This window comes from Lycium barbarum, chromosome 8 (genome assembly GCF_019175385.1).
Source record: "Lycium barbarum isolate Lr01 chromosome 8, ASM1917538v2, whole genome shotgun sequence".
NCBI classification, from domain to species: domain Eukaryota; kingdom Viridiplantae; phylum Streptophyta; class Magnoliopsida; order Solanales; family Solanaceae; genus Lycium; species Lycium barbarum.
Genome location: NC_083344.1, coordinates 21,144,184 through 21,159,720, shown reverse-complemented (window position 1 = coordinate 21,159,720; position 15,537 = coordinate 21,144,184). Strand labels below are relative to the sequence as shown.

General features: G+C 36.7%; 1 protein-coding gene and 1 pseudogene across 4 annotated transcripts in view; one reads left to right on the top strand and one right to left on the bottom strand.

The window, feature by feature from the left end:
• Positions 1-56: 56 nt before the first annotated feature.
• Positions 57-6,344, bottom strand: LOC132606032 (pleiotropic drug resistance protein 1-like; annotated as a pseudogene).
• A 2,103-nt stretch (positions 6,345-8,447) lies between these two features.
• The window catches only part of LOC132606033 (probable magnesium transporter NIPA9), a 40,032-nt gene continuing 32,942 nt past the window's right edge, over positions 8,448-15,537 (top strand). Inside the window, exons 1-2 of one of the 4 annotated variants that reach the window (XM_060319329.1) lie at positions 8,462-8,709; positions 14,998-15,277. Coding sequence is in view for 1 of the 4 variants with exons in the window: in XM_060319327.1 (XP_060175310.1) it covers positions 8,599-8,709 (111 nt within the window). In the remaining 3 variants the exon portion in view is untranslated. Of the gene's footprint in view, positions 8,710-14,986; positions 15,278-15,537 lie in introns of all 4 variants that reach the window. The other 3 variants (XM_060319328.1, XM_060319330.1, XM_060319327.1) reach the window with 3 other exon arrangements.

Genomic DNA, 15,537 nt, shown 5'->3' with positions numbered 1-15,537 from the left:
ATTATAAGAAATTACCTTCTTCTCAAGTTCATATTTACTTCTTATTGTGATTTTAACTACACTTTGGTACCAAGATCCCAGAACAGCATGCCAAAGATAAGTGCTAGGAATACTGTGAAAATAAATCTAACTGCTGTATACGCTGGATTACGCCAGTGCGACAAATGTTGCTTCCAGAGACAAGCCATACATTGGGTCCAGAAAGGCTGTGAAAATTGAATTTCAAAATGCAAATCCTTTGTACCAGGATGAGGCGTACTTAATTCAGAAATCAAGGCTTTGTTCCTCTTGTAGAGGTCTGACTTCTTGTACAAATCAGCAAAGTCAACCCCTAATATCATTTCTTGAGATGCGGCTGTAACTTCTAACATCCAAGTTGTTGGATTATAAGCCTCCTTTATCTTACTAACTCCAGGCATTGACTGAATACAAGATAAAACTAAGATAAGCATTTGATTATATAAACTAGGAAAAAGAAAACACATATTTTCTTTGTTAACATACCTCAAAGTATCCGATCAAATGGCAAGAATAGCGACCTAGAGGACCAACATATATCTCCTGTCCACCTTGTTTTATTAGAAATAGCTGCAAACCCATGTTTACTTTTAGTATTCGGTGTCAAAGATAAAGAGGAAACAAATATTAGCTTCATTGTCCTGGAAGATTAATAAACTCACCTCATCAAAGGTTTCAAAAATGTCGATGCTAGGCGGATGAATGGTACAGACGACGGTTCTTCCTGTATCGACAGTGTTCCTAACAGCTCTCATTACAATGGCAGCAGCTCTTGCATCCAACCCCAAAGTTGGTTCGTCCATAAAAATGATAGAGGGGTTTGCTACCGGTTCAACCGCAATGGTCAGCCTTTTGCGTTGCTCGGTCGATAGATCATTGACTCCAGGCAATCCGACTAAAGCTAATCTTAATGGAGTTAGCTCCACAAGTTCCATAACTTCCTCAACAAACATCTTCAGAGAGGTGATATATCAAATATGTTATGGCCTGCCATACATGTTTCTTGAATATGTCCGACCAATTTTATGGAGAAAGGATTTAGGGGAACCGACCTTTCTCTTGTTTTTGTCAACGTCTTGAGGTAAACACAACCTAGCTGAGTAGACCAAGGACTCATAAACTGTAACATAAGGCGAATGGATGTCATTCTGCTCACAGTATCCAGAAATACGTGCAAACGTTTCTTGCTTCTTTGGATATCCAGAAATCTTGATGCTTCCATCAATATATCCTCCTATTTTTCTTCCGGCCAAAACATCCATCAATGTTGTTTTACCAGCTCCACTAACACCGATCAAAGCTGTGAGAACACCTGGCCTGAAAGCACCACTTACACCCTTTAGAAGTACCAATCTCTCTTCAATGGAACCTTGTTCTTTTATTTCCTGCAAGTCATTAGAATGTTAAGTTAGTTGTTCATAGAAAATAAAAACCTCACGAGTCACGAATACTATTAGTTACCTGAGGCATGTCAACTGAGTATACAACGTCATCAAAAGTAACAGAATGGGGTTTAAATGGAAGAACCATTCCCTTCTTCTTGTTCTGACCCTCAGTTTCACTTCCCTCCATGAGTTGAACATTATCAGCATTCTCATTGTCTTCTGATATCATAGCTTGTGGCTTATCAAATGCTGCAATTATATATAAGAAATAAGGTATTAACCGCCTTTCTAATAGTACTTTTAAAGTCAATAAATAGACCTATTTAAATGAGTTTTCTAAGAGGTAATTCTTAAATCATAGCACCAGAGTTACTCACGGTTCAGGTAAGCGAGTCCAATACTGTAGCTGAGGTTGAAGACTATTACGAATCCAGTAAGTGCCCCAATAACTATCCAGTACCAATATGCATCTGGAAAGAATCCTCGAGCTCTTACTACTGCAGCTCCAAGTGGCTCGACTCCATTTGGCGCGACCTATTTTAGTTAAGAGTGGATATGAACATCCATGTACGAGAAAATTAGCTATTTCCATGTGGTTTGGAATAAAAGACTTACATGTTTCCGATTCTTTCCATTAAATTCATTCACAAGAATTGAATTCACAGAATACACTAAAGGTGAGATCCAGTAACCCCGGATCCACCATTTCTTCACATCATCTTCAACATTAGGCAAAATAGAAAATAAATATAGGTCTGATTGAACAGGAAAAAGAACTTTTGCAAATATCATAAAATATACCTCTTGAGAGAACAAATCCACACAATGCAAATTGTAAAACCAGCGCAAGTGCTCCAAATGTGCTAGCGACTCCCATTGTTCTACCCGCTGCTCCAATGAATCTAAACAATCCTGATGCCATCTGGTGTACAAATACGAGAAACAAGAATTGTTTGAACAATCTGCAAAGCAATAGTTCCTTAATAATCATGAAATTATGAAGGCCATATAATTATTAGTTTAAACTGTCTTTTTCTTCCATTACCTTGAAACATTTGGATCAAATCCCATGATATAATATGTAAGAAACGTCCAAAGAACAACTTCAATGTTTGTTATAGGGATTTTGAGAATCCATGTTGGAAGGGCATAAGCCCATGAAGGGAAAAAGAGAAGGTCCCTTTGCTTGAAGAAGACAGGAAACTTTAAAATTGTCAGGTTGATCTTGGCCATTCCATTAAACATAATCATAACGACCACGAAAAAGAGAGCACCAGCATACATCCCTCCATCATCCATATTATCTCGGGGGATCTTAGTATGGAAAAAGACGGACATCGTTATAAGTGTCATTACCGCGAGCTGAGAAGGCAGAACAAAAACAAAGAGATCATTACAATTGGCACATGGTTATGGAGTGGCAAACACTTCTTTATTTCTGATAGACATACCTGAAAGAGCTTGAAGATGTAAACAAATGAGTTCCTCTTCATTAGTAAGAATTCTCGTTCAGCGCAGACCTTTAAAAATTGTTTCGTCCTAGTACCATATTTCTGGGTAGACAAAGCAGCAGGGTGGCTTTTGCTCTTGTCATATGGAGTTGCAAGCTCATCAGCGAGTTCCTTTCCAACATGGAAAGACTGATATGCCTCAGAAAATTCTTTTGTTGTGACAAACCTATAAGCTTCATCCCTCCTAGCCCAATATTGTTGTTGATCCTTTTTGGAAGTTACCTACAAGAAATAATTTAAAACATCGAGATTTTAGATCCTAAACTTCATTCTTGTATGTCTAAGACATAGTTAACTACATAAAACTTTAGTATATTGAACAAAGGGAAAAAACTCAAATATGTCATCGAACTATCATAAATGGCCTATTCATGCCACTCGTTAATAGTTAGGCATAAAAATTCCACCGCTGTTATCATTTTGGGCCATATATGCCCTTATCCACTAAGGCAATCCTACTACTCTCAGATTTGCCATGTGGCATTATCTTATCTAAACCCTTCATTACTTTATAGCTCCCATCCCTCTTACCTCCTTTTACGAGTGGCATATGTTAGCCATTTTGTTATGTTCAGTGGCATATTTGAGCCTTTTCACAAGCCACCACCACGCCCCAACCACTACAACACCCCAAATTTCACCATGAAAAGACATGCATACTCTTAATTCATGCACTCATAGGTACTTAAAACACCAACTGCACCTTATTAGTGTACTCTATTTTAAACCCGTCTCTTTTTTTTTTTCTTAAACAAATTTTCTGTCCTTTCCCCAAGTCTGCCACAACGCCCCAATCACTCAAAGCACCCAAATTCTACAATGAAAACACATGCATACTCTTAATTAACGCACTCATATGTACTTTCTATACCCAATTATACCCCATTAGTATACTCTTTTTTAAGCCCGTCTTTTTTTTCCCTTAAACAAATTTTATGTCATTTTCCCAAGCCACTACCACGTCCCAATCACCGTAATACCCCCAATTCCACCATGAAAACACATACATACTCTTAATTCACACACTCATATGTACTTTTCAGACTCAGCTATACCTCATTAGTCTACTATCTTTTAAGCGGTCTCTTTTTTTCCTTCAACAAATTTTATGTGTTTTTAAAAAAAATTTAAGATCCATAAAGTATGTGAAAATTGTGAATAATATAGATTCATAAACCAATTAAATAAGAGGGTATAATTTTTCCATGTAAAATAATAATGTTATAGTATAAGGGACAAACTTGTCCTTATAAGTTTGTTACATAAAATTATAAGTTTATTCAATAAACTTGCAAAAGATGAAAACTTATATAGGAATATGATTTTAAAAGGTTGAATGTCATGCCTCAAATGGTAAAAAGAAAAATAACATAAGCTAGTTTTGTTACCCAAGAGAGTTATTTATTATGAGGGATTGGGAAAAGACTCAAATATGTCACTGAACCTAACGAAATGATTCAAATATGCCACTCGTAACAGAGGGTGAGAGGGAGGGGGGGTTGATAAGTAATGAAGGGTTTAGATAATGCCACATAGCAAAATCTGATAGTAGTAGGGTTCCATTAGTGAATAATGGCATATACGACCCCAAATAGTAGCGGCCGTGGCCTTTTTATGCCCAGCTATTAACGAGTGGCATGAATAAGCCATTTCTGATAGTTCAATGGCATATTTGAGCTTTTTCCTTTGAACAAATTAAGCTTTTTGGTGGTCAGACCCTTGAACACAATATCATGATAGACGAAGATCATCGGCTAAGTCACATCACTATCCATGAAAAAGAATCAGACTAGCATATGAGGGGACTGGTTGAATACATAATTAACGATATAAAAGTGTGCTTTCTCTAAGAGTTTAAACTTTTAAAAGAGACGGACGCACGCTTCAACACAATGTCATGAACTTTGCATTGTTTGACATACCTCTTGCAAGAAATCTGCCACTCATTTTCTCTCGGGGCATTTGAATCCCATGGATTCAAAGAAGCCCTGATAGACAATGTATCCATCCGATAACAAAATAATGTCATCAAACAGGTTGAAAGTCTCGGGTGCTGACTGCAACAGAGATATCACAGCAGTTCCCTTCAAGAGTTGAACAGATTGTCGTAGAGAGTTGACAATGGAGAAAGTAGTTGAACTGTCCAATCCAGTTGATATTTCATCCATGAAAAGAGCCTTTGACGGCCCAACAAGCATTTCACTCGTTGTTACCCGTTTCTGTTGTCCCCCTGAAATGCCCCTTAACATTTCATCGCCCACCATAGTATCAGCACAGACGTCCAGTCCCAAAATCTGCAAATAGAAGTAAGATCAAGCAAATTACTATTACCGGAAGATAACTATATGTAACATCTATATGTAACATCCATGAAAAATAGAATTGTTACCTGAAAAATAATATAGGTAGTCTGATACAACAAGTTAAAATGCGCTATAACTGAAATATAGGAGGAATACTTGGATACTGGATATGTTACCTTAAGAACATAATCTGTAACAACATTGGCTTCCTGTCCTTTTGTTACCGAAGCCTACATTTCCCAAAAACAATAAGAACTATAAATGTAAATATACTAAAAGATTTGGTATTATTCCCATTGCTGTCCTTGTATTGTATTCTTACCTTCATGTAGATGGCAATATCATGATCGGGTTTGATATTAGCTGCTTTCTCTCTTCTTGATAGTTCAGCCAACATTTCTGTACAAAGTTTCAAGAAAAAAAATTAATAATGAATATCTATATATTTTCACCACTTAAAAATGGTATTTAGATTCTTTTTTTTTTTTAAAAAGCAATAAGAAAATACTAACCATATCGAGGGCCAACTCCTTGGCATCTTGCAGAAAATTCCAAAGTTTCCCTTACAGTCATTTCTCCAATATGCAATTCATGTTGGCTGATATAAACAGCTGCTTTTTGTGGTACAAATTCATGTGGTTCATGTCCATTATAGGTCACATTCCCAGTAACCTGATTTCCCAAAATAATGGGAAAACTTTAGTTTTTTGGACAGTGTAAAAAATTATAGTTTCAAGTCACTTTATAGGTAATTAAAATTTATTATCCTTTATTAGTAGAATTAGTAAACTAAAAAGAAGATAAGCAATCTTCTATAGTAGGTTATATTGTAATGATTGTTTGTAAAAATCAATTATATTGAAATGGGGTCTTGACCCAATATTGACCGTGGTCAACCCAAATCCTTAAACTTAACTAGTTTCCAACCAAAGGTCCAAATCACACCCGAACCTCTCGGGATCCGAACCAACTACTCGACTAAGTCATAAATCACATTACATACCTAGTGGAGTCGTCAACGAAACTCCGATACAGACCTATTTAACTCTGGCGTTGACTTTAGTCAAACTTTCTCATTTCCTTAACTTAAAAACTTTCAAATTTGCTAAATCTGATCCGGGACTCACCCGATTGCATCGAGAATCGCGCCACCCATCTACACAAGTCATATGTCATGATAAAGCTACGAGAAAGGTAATTCAAAGAAAAAGAGTCAAAAAGCATAAAACGACTAAGCGGGTCGTTACAACAAATAGAAAATAAAATAATTTAAAAAGACAACTGAGGGTCATCGACCTTTATTGAATTTGTACAAGGCCTCCTTAACTATCTTTTGAAAATCTCAAATAAAATGATCCTTTCATTTTAATTTGTTTGTCTGATTTTGACTTGACGCAACGTTTAAGAAAGTAAAGAAGATTTTTTAATCTTGTGATTGTTAATTAAAGATATATTCTTTTTAAATTTGGGGAAGGAGAAATGGGGAGGGATTACAAGGTGACTTTTTTGTTTTCTAAATAGAAAAATAAAACAATTGTATTATTATATCAATTCCTTATTTTGTCTTACCGACTTTCTATCTCGGTGAACAGTGTTCCACTGATTAGGCGGGGCCAGGATTCTAAACTGCAATCTTCATGTCATGAGCCTGATGAGTTGACCAATTCCATGAACTTAGATCAATCAAATAATGATATTTCTATACATATGGAATTATTCGGCCTAATCAATTTGTCCATTTAGATGTATCTAGGTGGAATAATAAGAAAAGGTAAGGTTCAAAAGAATTTACAAAAAAGGGATTTTTTTGAGTATTTTAGAAAGGGTCGGTTAGGACAGAGAGGCATCTCTCCTACTATAAGCCGACCCTGCTAGATGTTTCGACGTCAACCAATTAAGCTACTAAGATTTCCCTTAATTAAAGATGTGTGAACCAAAATGCTTTTTAATCTTGTGATTGTGGAAAGTTGGAACTAAAGAGCTGCAAAAAAATAAATGAAAGAGACATTATTTGTTAAACGGATTAAAAAGGGAAGTAAGACAAACAAATTGAATCGGGAGTAAATAAATAAAGGGAAAAGGAAAAAAAAAAAATACTCCTCCACTTTATTTTATTAGTCAGTTGGAGCTATTTGTACCCCTACTGTTACTAAGGTTAACAAAAATACCCGCAAATTAATGAATTCTCCCAAATCAACCTCAATTCCACAATTTAAGTTAAAATTACCCGATTTTCTCTTTTAACCCTGCTCACTAAACTAATTTAAGCATATGAAATAGCACCCAAAGAAAAAAGAATAAGAAAATGAATATATAAATGAAGATGAGAAAGGTAGGGGGCTAATAACGAAACAATCTTGATTGGAGAAAAGGACAAAAATGGTCCCTTAACTATGATAATAGGTTCAAAATAGTCACTTAACTATGCACTTAACGGTTTTAGTCCTTTAAGTTTGTTACAAGTTAACAAAAATGGTCCCTTAACTATGAGAGTAGGTTCAAAATAGTCCCTTAACTATGCACTTAACGGTTTTGGTCCTTTAAGTTTGCCATAAGTTGACAAAATGGTCCCTTAACTATGAGGGTTGGTTAAAAATAGTCCCTTAAGTATGCACTTAACGGTTTGATAATGTCAGAAAATGATGTCTCGAAACACAAAGATCGACGGACTCTATCGATTAAAACTGAGGGAATCCATCGACTAAATAAAATACACTAGACTTTAGAAATAAATTAGAAATAGCACAAACTAAAAAAGTTGTCACTACCAAAAACAAGCAAAAAAAATGATGGACGGAAACCGATGGATAAAATCGAGAGACACTATTTTTTTTTAAATTTTTATTGTTTTTTACGAAAACCAACGGAAGTCCATCGGTTATTTTTGAGAAAAAATGCGCAGAAGTCCATCCTATAACCGACTAACGTCCGTCGGTTTTGTCCCGAGTTATTTGACCGATCTAGAGTTCTCACTAATTGTTTCCTTTTTTTTTATAGTTCTCGTCAAATCTAACAAACAGAGTTCGATGAATATTTTGTCGAGACTAAAACTGTCAACTTATGGCAAACTTAAAGGATCAAAACCGTTAAGTGCATAGTTAAGAGACTATTTTAAACCTCTCATAGTTAAGAGACCGTTTTTGTTAACTTGTAATAAACTTAAAACGAGTAAAACTGTTAAGTGCACAGTTAAGGACTATTTTGAGAAATCATTTTTGTCCTTTTCTCATCTTGATTGTGTAAATATAGTTAATAAATATAGTTAATCTGAAGCTACCACCAAATCAAAAACACCAAGTGAGATCGATCGATCGATCTTGGGAATCAAGAAAAAAAAAGATTTAGAGACTAACGTTGTTTAATCTAAGAAAAGAGGAAGAGATGTGGGAATCAATTTGCCTAACGGTGGCCGCCACGGCAGGTAACAATATCGGCAAAGTTCTGCAGAAGAAGGGCACTCTCATTCTCCCTCCTTTATCTTTCAAGCTCAAGGTATATATCATTTTGCTGATTCCATTCCATTCTTTTCTCTATTAACAAACTTCATTTCTAGAATCGGCATTTTCTTTGGTTGTCTTATTGAGAATTTGAAGGATGTCGGTTATATTGTGTAAGGGAAATGTGGAGACGATTTTGTTTCTTCGGTTCTAATGTCAATCTGTTAGAGCACTCTTTTTTAACGATGTATCTATCTAGAAAAAATGTAAAGAATCGCACCCAAGGTGGTCAATGAAGTGGGTTGAAAACCATGCAGGTTCAAATCCCATCTGTCCTAGCTTAGGCGGGCATAGTTACCTGGTACCTTTTGCTGGTGGGAATTGGCAGGTATTCCGTGGAATTAGTCGAGGTGCGAGCAAGCTGGTCCGAACACCACGTTTATATTAAAAAAAGGGTGATTGGTTATGTTATCATATATTGTGTATGTGTGAAGTTGAGAAGATATTCAAGCCAATTCCTACTCAAAAGCGAAAAGAAATAAAAGAAAACTTTTTTCTTTGTTGGTTTTCGAGTGTTATTGGGATTTAGATCCTTTCTAGGAAAGCATTATACTTAGTAGTATAAATACATGCTAGCTAGGATTTATTAAGTAGGACAAAACATAAAACCTAAGTATATTCAATCTTGTAACTTACTTTCTCCTTTGATATTAATAAAAGTGCCGGCCGTTCTCCGCGGACTAGGATCACATCGATCCGAAACACGTTAATTACTGTGTTTTTATCATTTTCGCGCTAACAATTGGTATCAGAGCCTACATGTCGTGAGATCTAGGAGACGAGGAGACTATGTCATCTATGAAGTTTGAGGTAGCGAATTTTGATGGGCGAAGTAATAACTTCAACATCTGGAAGATCAAGATCATGGCGTTGTTACGGAGAGAAGGATCAGTCTATGCTTTGGACCGCTCATATCCCGAAAATATGAAAGAGGCCGAGAAGCAGAAGATTGAGATGAATGCGTTTAGAGCAATTCAATTATCCTTATAAGACAGCGTGTTATGTGAAGTCAGTACCGAGAAAACAACTGTGAGTTTGTGGAAGAAACCTGAAGATCTCTACCAGAAGAAATCAGTAACAACTAGAATGTTGTTAAGGTAGCGTTTACACACCTTCAAGATGAAGACAGGTATAACTTTACAGGATCATCTTGATGCTTTTAATAAATTGGCTATAGATCTTACTCATGCTCATATTAAAGTGGGAGATGAAGAACAAGCGTGCACTCTACTGTTTTCATTATCACCGGCATACAAAGACGTAGTTAATTCAATGATATACAGTAAGAAGTTGGTCACATTACAGATGGTAAGACATGCATTAAATTTGGATGAATTAAGAAACCATATCAACAATGGTGAGAAAGAGGACCATGCTGGGGGTTTGACGGTTAGAGGTCGCTCGAGCCAAAGAAGGAGAGGCAAATCATTAGGTAGGTCAAAGTCTAGGAAAAGGGTGAGTAGGAAGGATGCTGAATGTTGGATTGTCATCAAAAGGGTCACTTTGAGAGGGATTGCCCGAATAAGAATATTGATAAAACAACAACCAGTGCATTTACGGTTCAGGTAGCATAGACATCTGGAGAAGATTATGTGCTAACTACTTCAATAGATGACATTCAGACACAAGTGGATTTTAGATTCAACTTGTACCTTTCACATGTGCTTCAGAAAAGATTGGTTTACTAGCTACGAGCAGACGAGTGGGACTGTACTTATGGGTAACAATGCAATATGTGAAATAGCAGGCATTGGTTCAGCCCGTATACGTGTCATGACGGTATCATAAGAACATTGTCTAATGTTCAAAATGTTCTTGATATGAAAAAGAATCTGATCTCTCTTGGTACTCTTGATAAGCTCGGATATAAGCATGAGGGTGAAGGTGGAATCTGCAAGGTGACTAAGGGTTCTCTGGTCATGTTAAAGGCTAAAATGAAAGGGGGGTCTTTATGTACTTATGGGCAGCACCATTCTAGGTTTACAAATGCTGCAACCTCACAGTTATCAGATGATGACAAGGCTAAGATGTGGCATACGAGATTAGGTCACACGAGCGAGAGGGGGTTGGCAATTTTGAGCAACCGAAACCTTTTGAAAGGTGAGAAGATTAGTACACTTGATTTTTGTGAGCATTGTGTCCTTGGAAAGTAGAAAAGGATCAGCTTTAGCACGGGCAAGCACAAAACCGAAGGGGTACTTGACTACATTCATTCAGATTTATGGGGTCCATCTTAGGTTCCATCCAAGGGTAGAAAGAGGTATCTTCTTACTTTCGTTGATGATTTTTCACATAAGGTTTAGGTATACTTCTTAAAGGCTAAAAGTGATGTCTTTGAGAATTTCAAGAACCGGAAGACATTAATTGAAAATCAGTGTGACAGAAAGATTAAGTGTCTTCGAACAGATAATGGCTTGAAGTTTTGCAATGAAGAGTTTGACAATTTCTGCAAGATTCATGGTGTATTGAGACATAGAACTGTTAGGCATACATCACAACAGAATGGAATAGCTGAAAGGATGAACCACACTCTTTTTGAGAAAACATGATGTATGCTCTCTAATGCCAAGGTGCCTAAGGAGTTCTGGGCGGAAGTAGTAAATACTGCTTGTTATGTTGTTAATTGTTTTCCAGTGTCGGCGATTTACTTCAAAACTCCAAATGAGGTATGGTCAGGTAAACTGTCTGATTACTCGGTACTTAAGAATCTTTGGATGTCCCGCATATTATCATGTAAGTGATGGAAAACTAGAACCTAGAGCTCGAAAAGGTTTATTTATGGGATATGCTGAAGGGGTAAAAAGATATAGAATATGGAGTTTAGATCCTCTTAAGTTTGTAATCAGTAGAGATGTTACTTTTGATGAGGCCTCTATGCTTGATCCTGGAAAGACTTCTATTGAGTTTGCAGGACAGAAAGTTCTTACAACAGAAACGGTGGAGGAAAATGTGAAACTCACCGAGCAGGAGGATTAAGTGACTCAGGAGGAGTCATATAATGAAAAAGCTCACACAGTAGTACCTGAAGGTGAACCATACAGTATAGCTACTGGAAGAGACAAACGAACTCCAAAGCCTAATCCAAAATATTATCCTCAGCCTTTGCAAGCTAATCTTGTGGCTATGCATTAGCTACTGCCGAGGAGGAAATAAAGGATCTGGAACCCTCAAGCTATACAGAAGCTACTATGTGTGGTGAAGCTGATCAATGGCATTTAGCCATGACCGAAGAGATGGACTCTCTGCACAAGAACCAGACATGGGATTTGGTGAGTCTACCGAAGGGAAGAGAACTGTTGGTTGCAAATGGGTCTTCAGAATAAAGGATGCCGGGTGTAGAAGATGCTAGATACAAAACGAGATTGGTTGCTAAGGGCTTTTGTCAGAAGGAGGGAATCGACTACAATGAGAGTTTCTCGCCAGGCGTGAAGCATAGCTCAATTCGTTTGTTACTAGCTTTGGTTGCTCATTATGACTTGAAGCTTCATCAGCTTGATGTGAAGACTGCATTCTTACATGGTGAACTTGAAGAGGTTATCTTTATAAATCAGCCCGAGGGTTTCCTTATCGAAGGAAAAGAAGACCAGGTTTGTCAATTGAAGAAATCTTTGTATGGTTTGAAACAGTCACCACGACATTGGTACAAGAGATTTGATGCGTTCATGATTACTAAAGGTTTCTCGAGAAGTTCATTTGATAGTTGCGTGTATCACATGACAATATCTGTTAATTCAAATATTTGTTTACTGTTATATGTTGATGATATGCTTATTGCTGCTAATAGTATGACAGAGATAAATGATTTGAAGAAACTGGTAAGTAAGGAGTTTGACATGAAAGATTTAGGTGAAGCTAAGAAAATCCTTGGAGTGGAGATTCACAGGAAGAACGGTGAGGTACATCTTTCACAGAAGAAGTATATTGAGAAGGTACTTCAGAGGTTTGGCATGGATAAATGTAAACCCGTTACTTTACCGTTAGCACAACATTTCAGACTTTCTTCTTTGATGGCACCGCAATCAAAGGAAGAGGTAGTGTACATGTCAAAAGTTCCTTATTCCAGTGTAGTTGGTAACATTATGTATGCTATGGTTTGCACTCGGCCTGATATTAGCAGTGAGTGTGGTAAGTCGATTCATGTCTAATTCGGGTAAGGCACATTGGGAAGCAATTAAGTGAATATTGAGATATCTTAAAGGTTCTTCGAATGTTGGTCTAACTTTTTGTAGGATGAGAAATGAAAGCTTCTCGGTCCTTGGTTATGTGGATTCTAATTTTGTAGGTGATCTTGATAGAAGGAGATCAACAACGGGCTATATCTTTGCTCTTGCAGGTAGTGCCATAAGTTGGAAGGCAACTCTCCGGTCTATAGTTGCTTTGTCCACAACAGAAGCTGAATTTATGGCAGCAGCAAAAGCACTAAAGGAGGCTATATGGTTGAAAGGTTTGGTGTCAGAATTGAGTAGGGTTCAACATAAACCAACTCTAAAATGTGATAGCCATAGTGCCATTCACTTGATAAAAGTTTAGATATTTCATGATCGCACCAAACACATTGATATCAGATTCCATTTTATTCCTGATGTTGTTGAACAAGGCATAATTAAGGCCTTGAAGGTTGACACAAAGGACAGCGCAGCGGATGTGTTGACTAAGGTAGTTCCTTTTGTCAATTTCAGTCATTGTATGAATTTGGCAGGAGTTCGCATCAACTGATGTGTCAGGATGGAGAACTGCAGGGCAAGGTAGAGCAACTAGTATGTACAAGATTTCGGTTATTGTCTCTTGTTTCTTACACAGAGTTAGCTCATGTATGCTTAGAGACATTGGACTGAATGACGTTCATATGGAAGCTCGAAATTCATCACAAGGTGGAGATTGTGAAGTTGAGAAGATATTCAAGCTAATTCCTACTCAAAAGCAGAAAGAAATAAAAGTTTTTTTTTTTTTTTGATTAAGCACCGGGTGTCCGGGTCTCTTTGAGCCCCGACTAATCCCGGGGGTGCATAGGCCCTCGGTAAGGAGTTTCCCGCAAGTGCACCACGGGTAATTCAGGGTTTTACCCCAGTCCGATGGCCCTCAGAAATTGTTTGCACCCAGTGGGTTTCGAACTTGAGACCTTGAAAGGGAGCACCCCAAGGCTCAAGTCAATTACCACCAGGCCAAAAGAAATAAAAGAATTTTTTTTTCTTTGTTGGTTTTCAAGTATTATTGGGATTTAGATCGTTTCTAGGAAAGGATTAGACCTAGTAATATAAATACATGCTAGCTAGGATTTATTAAGTAGGACAGAACATAAAACCTAAGAGTATTCAATCTTGTAACTTACTTTCTCTTTTGATATTAATAAAAGTGCCGGCCGTTATCCGTGGACTAGGATCACATCGATCCGAACCACGTTAATTACTGTGTTTTTATCGTTTCCGCGCTAACAGTATGGATATGTGGTTCAAATGTCTGGTGATGAATTTGTTTATTGGGTTTTACTGTGAATCTGTTAGTGCACTTAAATTAGTTGGTATTTGCAGGGAGTCTTTATTTTTATTTTTTTGGGGTGGGGTCGGGGTTAGGGATTTGCCTATCCAGAAAAAAATGTAAAGAATCTAACATCAGAGAACGCCCTAATTTTTGGTTAAAGATAAATACTGGATCTTGGGATGTAGGATTCATGTAAGGCGACCTCAACTAGTTATTGGTGTCGTGATGCTGGAATGTCATTTATGTGATCTCCAGTTGTCATGTAATAGAGAAAGTAGACCTGCAAATACTTGGTATCACTACAGACTTGGCTAAAGATAGCGCATAATGGATGAAAAAGTTTCATATAGGTGATAGCTACTAGTTGAGGATAGGTTTTAGACTCGTATGGAACTTTTATTATTATTAGCGTCATTCCTATATATCTTTAACGTTTTTGTCACTTTTATCTTATTTTTATTATAATGATGATATGAGCTTAAATGAAGAAATGAGGATTCATGTTGATGTTTCTTTATAAAAAAAGAAAAGAAATGAGGACTCATGTAGCCGATCCCAACTTGTTTGGGACTAAGACATAGTTGCTGTATGTTTATATAAAGTGCTTTTGTATAGGATATGTAGAACACATTAACAAGCAATGAAGTCAATCATCTAGCTTTCTTTTAATATGAAATAGATTTTGCTCTTTTAATATGAATTATTTTTTCCTAGCGTGATTTCATAGTGCTGGTATGAACAACTATGTGCAACAAGTTTTTCAGTAGTCTTTTAAGTTACTAAGTCTTTTTCAGTAGTCTTTCAGGAAGTGGCTGGTATGAACAACTATGTGCAACAAGTATGTGCATGACGACTAAGCAGATCGTTGAACTTCTTACACTTTTCGCTATGGAGATACCACTAGCTACCATTAGTCAATAGCTCTCCATGGCTTGAGTTGAGGGAGAGAAAACAATTATGTTAACGGGCTCTATAAAATGTGAAGAAAAGAGAAAAAAGATACTTGGAGACTGAATTGGATGATTATTCCCTCAAGCATGTTGGGACTTAACTATTATGTATAATTAATCTAAAAGGAAAAGAAGGTAATTCCTATTCCTACTCTCACCATGCACACGGATTCTTAATCTTTTCCATATTTACAAAGGAATTAATACTTTCCACTTATAATTTCCAAACAATATTCTTAATAGAATACTTTTTTTTTTTTGGTGTATTATCTGGGTGGGAATTTTCTGGTAATCACATGGATTCTTAATCTTTTCCATATTTGCAAAGGAATAAATACTTTCCACTTATAATTTCCAAACAATATTCTTAATAGAATACTTTTTTTTTTTTGGTG